Raw genomic sequence first — 9,630 nt, 5'->3', positions numbered from 1 at the left:
GCAATCCCTAATTGCACCTCAGTTCTTCTGCTGAAATGACATAATTGATGAATAAAATTGTCCCAATATGTATGATTTTTCAATAACGACATATTAGGCCAATAGCAGGTACTTAGTGAATTGTATATAGATAGGATTAAGCATCATAACCACATATATCTAATCAAATCATCATCATTTTTATTAGACAGTATTTCCCAGCTGACCCTTTTCAAATCATTTGGAAAAAAGACATCATAAGTGAAAAAGGAAAGACCGCAATTTATGGGAATTTTCATTAGTACAAAATTAGCTTTCCCTCTTCAATTCATACTGCTTTCATCAGCCGGCTGGAGTTGATTATCGGTTACTTGTCCAAAGCAATAATTTGGTGGCTATCTACCTTGAAACTGTGTCCAAAAGTGACCAACAAAACAGCCATTCCATAAAGCCTAAGGCAACACTCTCCAGAGATGGTTCAGGTAGTTTATCATACAACAATTCTTGTCGCGTGTAATTTTCATGTTAAAGTCATGTATTACTTAACTCAATTTTCTCACGAGTATTTTTAGTCTTTACAGTACATCATGTCTCACATCCCGTTAGAAAGTTAAGATCTCATTCATTATATTCAATAATGTTTCGTCGTGTAACGAGAATTTGAGAAATCTCATCGCAAAACAATTAGATCAACTTCCATTAGTGCAGCTTCTTAAACTCTTTCTGTGAAATCTTGAAACTAATCAGCAATGGCACTTTAAACACAATATCAAGAAAACCCCACAAATTCCAAAAATAGAACATCCAATTACGTTATAAACTACTTCAATCTTTCTCTTTTACTAATTTCTTTTTTTCCAAAACTCGCATTAACCTAATCTAATTACATCCACATACATGTTGATATTCTATCTGCCAGTGATCCCTCAACTCACAATGAAACCTCATGGCCCCGTTACCTTGGCAACATAACCATTAACTAAAGCCAGTGCATTACTAGTCATCTCCTTCACCTTCACAACACGACCACATACGTCGACTTTCACTGGCCCATCTGGCACATCCTCGAACCCATCCGTACACGTGTCCTCATTCGTCAGGGCAGCACTCACCCACGTCTGGACATTACTCAATTGAAACCTTAGGGACTCACCAGAGCCGCTTAGCCGGCGCATCTGCTTGAGCGAGCCGCATATTTGGTCGATTGCATCGTTAAAAAGCGAAAAACAGTCATGTAGCGCCGCAGTGGCTTGGTGGTCAACACCGTAGTCGGCTTGCCGGGAGAGGTTGGAGATGTAACCAGCCGTGCGCTTGGCTCTCGACAGGCTCAGGCCAACTGCCACTCGGGCGAGTCGTGCAGGGTCTTGTTGTACCGCTTTAGAGTAGCCAGCTAGGGAATGGTAGCATAATTCTGGGTATAATGTAGATTCACAACTTGTCCGGACATAAGAAGTGTCATTTGAGGGAGTCGGACTGACTGCGGGGACGGTAGCGTTGGAGGTCGAGCACCCAAAGGCCGGAACTTGGCTGATTATGAAGAAGTGAATTAAGAAGAGAATTGTGGGAATGGAAAATAGAGGTAGGTTTTTCATGGTATTTCTTGTTTGTGAAGAGCTCAATTTGTGGAGTTGAAGCAGGATGGAAACGTGGAATCCACCAACAAAATGAAAAATTGAAATATCAAGAATGATGAATCTGAACTCTGAAAAAGTGTAAAAAGCGTCTATATTTTTATAAGCAAGAATATTTCCTATTTCTATTAATACTAGGAAATCGAAATAAGGAAACTAATAAAATTCTAATCTAATTAAAAATCCTATTCTAATCAATAAAGAAATTAAAATTCCAAGTAAATAAAAAGATAAAAGTCCTATTACAACTATACCTATATAAGATAAACACAACTAGAAAAGATAGAGCTAAACACAAGTTTCCTAATAAAAAATAATCCTAATTATTTCTTTTTTTCCTAATTGATTTTGGCTTTTTTGTTGGTATTGTCCCGCATTAGGAGTTTAGGCTTTGGAGGTAATGTAGGGATGTTAAGGAGTCGAGCCGGCTCGAGAGCCAAAATTTTCGGCTCGGACTTGGCTCGAACTTTTTAAAGCGGGCTTTTTTTGGCCCGAGCCTAAAGTTTGGGTCGAGCTCGATTTCTGAATTTTTTTTTTTTCTATATACACCTCTTTACTGCATGTTTGGCAGCTCATACCTGCCAAACAGGCAACTAATCTGCTGCCAACTAGCAGCAAGTTTTTCCTCTCTTTTTTCTCCTTTTTTTTTCAATAGGGGCCAACCCAACTCGAAGTTTTTTCGAGCCGACGAGTCCGATTGCCATCCCTAAGGTAATGTGTGTATTCGTAGAATGATGTCAAGGGAGTTTAAGTAAGGGGAATGAATTTGTGATGTGACAATTATGTCCTTGGAATATAGTTTTCTAACTTCTAATAAAAAGGGGAAGGAGGATCTACTATTTATGCGATAGTAAATTAATTCAATTTTACTATGCATGATATCATTTTTTATTTTTTATTTTGTTTATGTCAAATAAATGTTTTTCCACATATCATGTCACTAGCACTAAAAAAATAATAATAATTTTAGTAATTATAAACTGCCATGAGAAAAAAAAACTCTTCGCACATGAGCTTTAAAAAAATAATAATAATAAACTCTCCGCACAGTGCAGAGAGATGACAAATCATTTGCAGAGTAAAAAAGAAAGAAAAAACTCTCCGCATAGTGCGGAGAGTTGACAAACTTTCCATACAGTGCGAAATAAAAAAAGTAACCTTTCCGCACAGTGACTGTCACGTGCGTTGTACGAATTTTGCATTTATCGTACTTTCATTAGTGTATGAACTTTAGTTTTTTGGAAAGTTTTTAAAGCAATATCTAGAAATATTTCCATAATAGAAGAAAATAATTGCAAATTATTTTTACAATTGCATAACAATATTATGTCATCTAGAAAAAATATATTTGTATATTTCATACTTGAATAATAAATATACGAGATTATGCAAATTATTTTGCTTGTATTCTTTGATAGTGTTGATATGATTGAGTTGAATGTGAATATTATATTTCTAAATTTTGTGTAATTCAATATTGGAAAATTGAAGATTGAGTACTATATTCATATGCATTTATATTTTGTGCTTCATATATATTTAGTATTTATTTTATACTTATGTTGAAAAAATAAAAATCTGGAAATTTTTTTGAAATTCGGTTTGGTGAGTGAATATATGATGTTCTGCATTCTCAGTATTTGTAAGTGTAAAAATCGATATATAAAAATACAGTAAGCTGCAAATACGGAAGGCAGTATATACAGTAAGTTACAAATACGGTAGGCAGCATATACGGTAAGCTTCAAATACGGTAAATTGTTTGCATAGAATATGCTGCAAATACGGTAAATTGCAAATATGGTAGGCCGCAGATATGATAAGGTGCAAATATGGTAAGTTGTTTGCAAATACAGTAGACTGTAAATACGGTAAACAGCATATACAGCAAGCTGCCTGCAAATACGGTAAGTTGCATATATGGATTTATAATTTATCATAAATGTACAAAATTTATTTAATATTGAATTTTTTAAGTATTAAATGTTGTAATTCAATATTATTTCATTTTTTATAATTGTATTTTCGAAAATAAAAAAAATGGTTATGAAATTGCTAATTTTTAAATGTGTTTTTTTGTTGAAGATAAAAATATTTTTTTTATCTTATTTGTAAAAAAAAATTATTTTAATTTTATTAGCGTAATAAGAAGATTTATTATGCATTTTTATTTTTTGCATTTTATAAAAATTTTTGTTTATGATGATTGACAAATATTTTTTCATACACGCATCATGCTAACAACATCAAAAAAATAATAATAATTTTAGTATATATGAACTCCATGAGTTGATTTGTCATCTCATGAGTTGATTTGTCATCTCTCCACGCTGTACGGAGAGTTTTTTTTTTTTTACTCCGCACTGTTCAAAGAGTTTGTCAACTCTCCGCACATGGTTCAACTTTCTCCGCACTGTGCGGAGAGATTTTTTTCTCCACACTTTTTTTTATTTTTACTCCGCACCTGACTCAACTCTCTCCGCATTATGTGGAGAGTTTTTTTTTTTTTTTTTTTCAATTTTACAATATTGAATACACAAAATTTAGAAATATAATCTTCACATTCAATTCAATCATATCAAAACTATCAAAGAATACAAACAAAATAATTTGTAAATTTCTTATTCAAGCATGAAATATAAAAGCATATTTTTTTTAGATTCTTATATCATGGAAATATTTTTAGATATTGTTTCAAAAAAATTTCAAAAAAACCTAAAATTCATACACTAATAAAAATATGATAAATACAAAATTCGTGCAACGCACGTGATAGCGACTAGTATTACTACAAGAATGGATTGTTATCCTTGTTTTCGATTTCGCACATGGGTGTCTGATTATTTTGCTTCCTTAGTGCGGGCATGAAGGTCCATAAATTCAAATACTTTGAATTTATTAGCATCAATCATAAGATAATCTCTTATAGAATACTGATTTTTCCTTGTATGTATTGAAGTATGCGTACATAGATATGTATTTTCATTTGTGTTAATTAAATTAGAACTGATGACACCCAAAACATTATTTATTAACGCGAACAAGCATATATAGAGGTATTCGAATTGTTCAAGGTGTCATGAATGAAGAAAGTATGTCTAATCAATTATTTTTATGAACTTTTATAAACAATTTCGTGGTTTTTGACATTGGGTAGACTATAGGGATGACCATTCTTGATCGGATCTTACTGTTACAGTAACTGTGGGAAATTTTTTTTTTTTTTTTCTTTTTTTCTTTCATCTCTTTGGTTGAAGATGGGGGTAAAAGTGTCAAGCACAATTTACACATCTATTTCAATGTTAACTTGCTGTTATTATTATTTATTTATTTATTAAATGGTGGAAGGCCAGTTTGAAAACATGGCCCGATGAACCGGCCATTTCCGTGTATTTCGTCCATGAAAAAATTGGTCGCCAAAAAGCAAGGCTTACTTTTTATTCCTAAATTTATTGTGATGGAAACATGTGTAGGAACCAGATTAAATTCATAATGGACTGGACCCAATTAACTAGAATTAATGGGTGATTGGTAAGAGAGCTTACAAGTGTGCCCATAATAATAGTTGAAACAACGTGCACCTTTTAAAAGTTGAGGATTAATATGCCACTACGACGACAAGTTAAGTTCCAATGGTACAATTCTCCCTAGTAATAATCCAAAACTTCCTGACAGTCCAAATCAAAATCATTTTCTTATCATGAACGACTTTTCAAGTAAACTGAACTCTTATTTTAGTGAATTTTAGTAATATAATATAAGGTACAAAACTTTAACCTGTACTTTTATGGTTTCAATTTGGTCACTCATTTCTAATTTATTGCAAATTAGTGAAACCATCTTTAAAATTGTTTTTATGTCGATCATTAACTTTAATTAAAATTAATCACCAAAATTTATTTCATTTTATTTTATTTTTTCAAATTGGTCACTAAAGTAGTTCCATTTTAGAAGTTGTGCTAAATTTGATGCATCGAAAGACCATTTATTTTTCCATACTTGAGAGATCTCTTTTAAAAAGTTCTTGGAGTGATGCTAATCCAAATCGAAGATCTTTTAGCTGCAAGAATATTAACATACTCATTAATGTGATATAATTTATTAAATGATAAATGTAGAATAAATTAAAGTTCAGTTACCAACACGTAGAGATGGTTAATGGGACGAGACCAAGTTGGGGCGACTCTCCAAGTCCCTCATCCCGCTTAGAATTTTCGGGAGGCAATGTATCAGGAGGATTAAAATATCCATATTTTTTCTCGTTGCTTATATTTATTTTTTGATGTTATTTATTTATTCAATCAAGATTTAAACCTAAAAAAAAGTGAAAAATGTTTCAAAAAATAAAAAACTAAGAGTCAAGGCGGGATTCATCTATATTCCCTATCTTTTCTTCGATCCGATTACCTGATTGAATAGGACAGAACCAGGGTATTTTGCCAACCCTACCGATATGAAACAAAATCTTAATGTTTAATATATTTGAAACAAATTAAAAGTTAAACTACCAAATTGAAATCCACCTATTAGTTTAAGTGCTAGTATGCTAGAAACAAGGTGAAGGAACCTTCCTCGATATTTACATTGCAATTCAAGTCAATAGTCTACAACCCGACTACACGCTGGCTGATGCCAAGTTGACTCAGTCCCATTTCTTCATTGTTCTTTATTTCTACATAGTCTATTCTATTTATTGCTACAAATTGTCGTCCAGAAAAAAACTCACCTTTTTCTCTTCGTTTCATTCCTAATCATATTACCTTTCCTTCCAATTCAAAAATCTGAGAAGCTTGAGCCATGTGCGCTTCCAACACAACGCAGTACCAGAAATACTTAGAACTCACACCGCCTCCGGCGAAGCCAGAAAAGGATGCACCAACTGGGATTCCAGTCAGTTCATCTGACCAATACTACTCTGATATCCCCCACCCACATGTTCATATTCATGTTCCACCCAAGCCTAAAGTTCCTTGGTCCACTGGCCTATTCGACTGCTTCTCAGATGTCCGGAACTGTAAGTTTCCACGGTGGAGCGTGCATCGGACGCTCTGTCAGTATGAAGATCATTTCTGACTTTCTGTTTTCTGAATTTTGTACTTATGAGCTTGTTTTGAAATTTTCAGGTTGCTTAACATGCTGGTGTCCATGTATTACTTTCGGACAGATTGCTGAGATTGTCGACAAAGGATCAAGTTGTAAGTCTTTCATGTTCTTGAATTCTCTGCAAAGTAAATGATATTAATTTCATATCAAAGTGTTGAAAACTGATTTATCGAATTGTTTTCCTGGTGCAGCCTGTGGACAGAGTGGAGCCCTTTACACAATTCTAGCTTGTGTGACTTGCTGTCCATGTTGTTATTCGTGTTTCTATCGATCAAAGATGAGGAAACAGTATGCGCTGCATGAATCCCCATGTGGGGATTGCTGCGTTCATTGCTTTTGCGAGTCTTGTGCCTTGTGTCAAGAATATCGAGAACTCAAAATCCGTGGATATGATATGAAGATCGGTAACTCTCTTTCTCTCTCTCACTCAATCAAATAGTTTTTCCATCCAATTGACATTTGAAAACAATGCAAGTGTCAATCAAAATGTCAAAAATTAGTGTACAAATAGCAAAATTTCATGCATAATGAAGGACCCACGAAATTTAGATCAAAATACCAAATGAAAGTGGACCGGACATCTGAAATACAAAAGGAATAATTTATAGTTATTGTCACTCAACTTTAAATAAAATCATATTGCGATGATGACTCAAGTATATACATGATAGATCACCCCTTCTGTGTTAGATAAAATTAATCAACTCGTTTAAAAAAAAAGGGGGGGGGGATTTGTGAGTTAGAATTCATGAGTTTATTTTTTCTTGCATTACAGGATGGCATGGAAACGTGGAGAAAAATAATACTGATACAGGAATTCCTCCAGTTGTTGAAGAAGGAATGAGTAGATAAAAAAAGCTAAGCCTTGAATTGAGAACCAGATTTCAACCCAGCTGTATCGAAGTTCATAGAATAATGTATCGTATGAATAAAAAGTAGTAATTAAGATGGTTGTCCTATTATACTATGAGTTGAGGGCGGTGGTGTTGCGATAAGGTTTTAGTTTGTATTATATTATTGTGAGTTGACTATGTTTATATATTAATTCAAACTTAGAATTTGTGACAAAGTTGTATATGCATTTTTATATATTTGACTAGAATCGAAAGTTTTCTCTCATCACTTATTTACCACACGTCATTATGAAATACAAAAGGAATAATTTATAGTTAGTGTCACTCAACTTTAAATAAAATCATATTGCGCTGATGACTCAAGTATATACATGATAGATCACCCCTTCTGTGTTTGATAAAATTAATGTTTGTATATTATGCATCAAAAATCCAGTAATTATCTCGGTCGAAAAAGACAATTAAATAACCGTTGATTCTTTGCAAGAGTATTGGTTATTGACAATCAAGACTATTTGATTCGTGTATGAACATCAAGAAATGATAGTTCTTGAAAAATATTGAATAGTTGACGAAAATTGAGAGAAAATTATGCTTCAGCTTGGTACAGATTCTTTAAAGCTAATTTATTTCTCAAACTTATTTTCAATCACATTTTTCTTCTAATAAACTAATTTTGTATGTGTATCTATAATTTTTTTCATACTTTTTAATTACATTTTCAAAAAAAAAGTAAATATATATTCTAAAAATCTATATCAAAACTCCATAAAATAGGATTCAACGTTATCTTATTTTCTAAAAGACTAGCCAAGAATCATAATATTGCAATAACACAATTGGAATCAATACAACATCACCTGAAATTGAAAATTAGAAAGAAAGATGAAAAATAGACTTGAATTTTAATTTCTTCAATGGTTCTTGATTTCTCCTCTAATCTTCTTCTCCTCCTTCGACTCAAGTAATAGACATGTGAAGTTTTGTAATGAAAGCTTATTTAAAGCTTTACAAAGAATGCGAAATTTTGTTATGAATGGCTCTCTTCTAATCTATATTGCAATAACACAATTGGAATCAATACAACATCACCTGAAATTGAAAATTAGAAAGAAAGATGAAAAATAGACTTGAATTTTAATTTCTTCAATGGTTCTTGATTTCTCCTCTAATCTTCTTCTCCTCCTTCGACTCAAGTAATAGACATGTGAAGTTTTGTAATGAAAGCTTATTTAAAGCTTTACAAAGAATGCGAAATTTTGTTATGAATGGCTCTCTTCTAATCTATGGAATATGTGTAATAGCCTCCTAACTTTCTCTTATATGTTTGTAGCTGAAAGAACTATTTATAGGACCAATTAGGTCAAAATACGTGGCCCAATTGGTTTTCAAATTGGCTGGTCCTTCATCTATGGCCCTTGCAACCCTTGTGATCCCAAAGGATGAGCAATTTCTAATTTGCATTTTGATCCCCGACTTCTCTCTTTTTGTCCAACTTGAATCATTTTTTCTTTGCACTGTTAATGAAAATTAATTGTCAATATATTCAATGTTATTTTATGAGCGTCATGAATCATGTCATATATGTTTTATCCACGTTAAATCTTCAAGTACAATTCTCGTACTATCTTAATAAATAAAGTAAAGAAAAAAGAAAGCATGCTAAAAATCACGCTGAATATCATGCCAAAAACCCGTACATGCTTAGGTGAGCGGCCTAAAAACCCTCGTCTAAAACGAATTTTGTAAAAAAAAAAATATAATAATAATAAAAATAAAAATAAAAGGAAAATATCATGAGCGAGGATAGTTACAAAATCAAGTGACGTAAACAAACTTAACTTACACCATAAAAGAAGTTTTACACACAGATGCACATATAATGGAATATGCTTCGATCTTATATGTCGTGTCATGGGACCAAGGCCATAATTGAGCCCAAAGTTAAATGACTCTGCAAAGTTTGGGCAGTTTCCTGCAGGCGGAATCTGCAGTTTCGACAAAATTGAAAGACCTGTCTAATTTTATTATTGTTTGATGGTCCAATTAATTTTTCTAAGTCA

General features: G+C 32.7%; 2 protein-coding genes across 2 annotated transcripts; one reads left to right on the top strand and one right to left on the bottom strand.

Moving 5' to 3' along the window:
• Positions 1-748: 748 nt before the first annotated feature.
• On the bottom strand, positions 749-1,684 carry LOC111399067 (21 kDa protein-like). The gene has a single exon (XM_023026287.1). It carries the CDS (start codon positions 1,569-1,571, stop codon positions 924-926), a length of 648 nt encoding a protein of 215 aa, XP_022882055.1. The 5' UTR covers positions 1,572-1,684; the 3' UTR covers positions 749-923.
• A 4,612-nt stretch (positions 1,685-6,296) lies between these two features.
• LOC111399064 (protein PLANT CADMIUM RESISTANCE 2-like) lies at positions 6,297-7,788 on the top strand. The gene is made up of 4 exons (XM_023026285.1): positions 6,297-6,624; positions 6,734-6,805; positions 6,905-7,117; positions 7,489-7,788. The coding sequence occupies exons 1-4, from the start codon at positions 6,408-6,410 to the stop codon at positions 7,563-7,565; spliced, it is 579 nt and encodes a 192-aa protein (XP_022882053.1). The 5' UTR covers positions 6,297-6,407; the 3' UTR covers positions 7,566-7,788.
• The last annotated feature ends 1,842 nt before the right edge of the window (positions 7,789-9,630 follow it).

The sequence above is a fragment of the Olea europaea genome, chromosome 8, assembly GCF_002742605.1.
Source record: "Olea europaea var. sylvestris chromosome 8, O_europaea_v1, whole genome shotgun sequence".
NCBI lineage: Eukaryota > Viridiplantae > Streptophyta > Magnoliopsida > Lamiales > Oleaceae > Olea > Olea europaea.
This window is presented reverse-complemented; position numbering and strand designations above follow the sequence as displayed.

Coding starts and splice junctions, on each gene's coding strand:
- LOC111399067 (XM_023026287.1), bottom strand. CDS start 1,571: ATGAAAAACCTACCTCTATTTTCCATTCCCACAATTCTCTTCTTAATT.
- LOC111399064 (XM_023026285.1), top strand. CDS start 6,408: ATGTGCGCTTCCAACACAACGCAGTACCAGAAATACTTAGAACTCACA. Junction 6,806..6,904: donor TGTCGACAAAGGATCAAGTT/GTAAGTCTTTCA, acceptor TTCCTGGTGCAG/CCTGTGGACAGAGTGGAGCC. Junction 7,118..7,488: donor TGGATATGATATGAAGATCG/GTAACTCTCTTT, acceptor CTTGCATTACAG/GATGGCATGGAAACGTGGAG.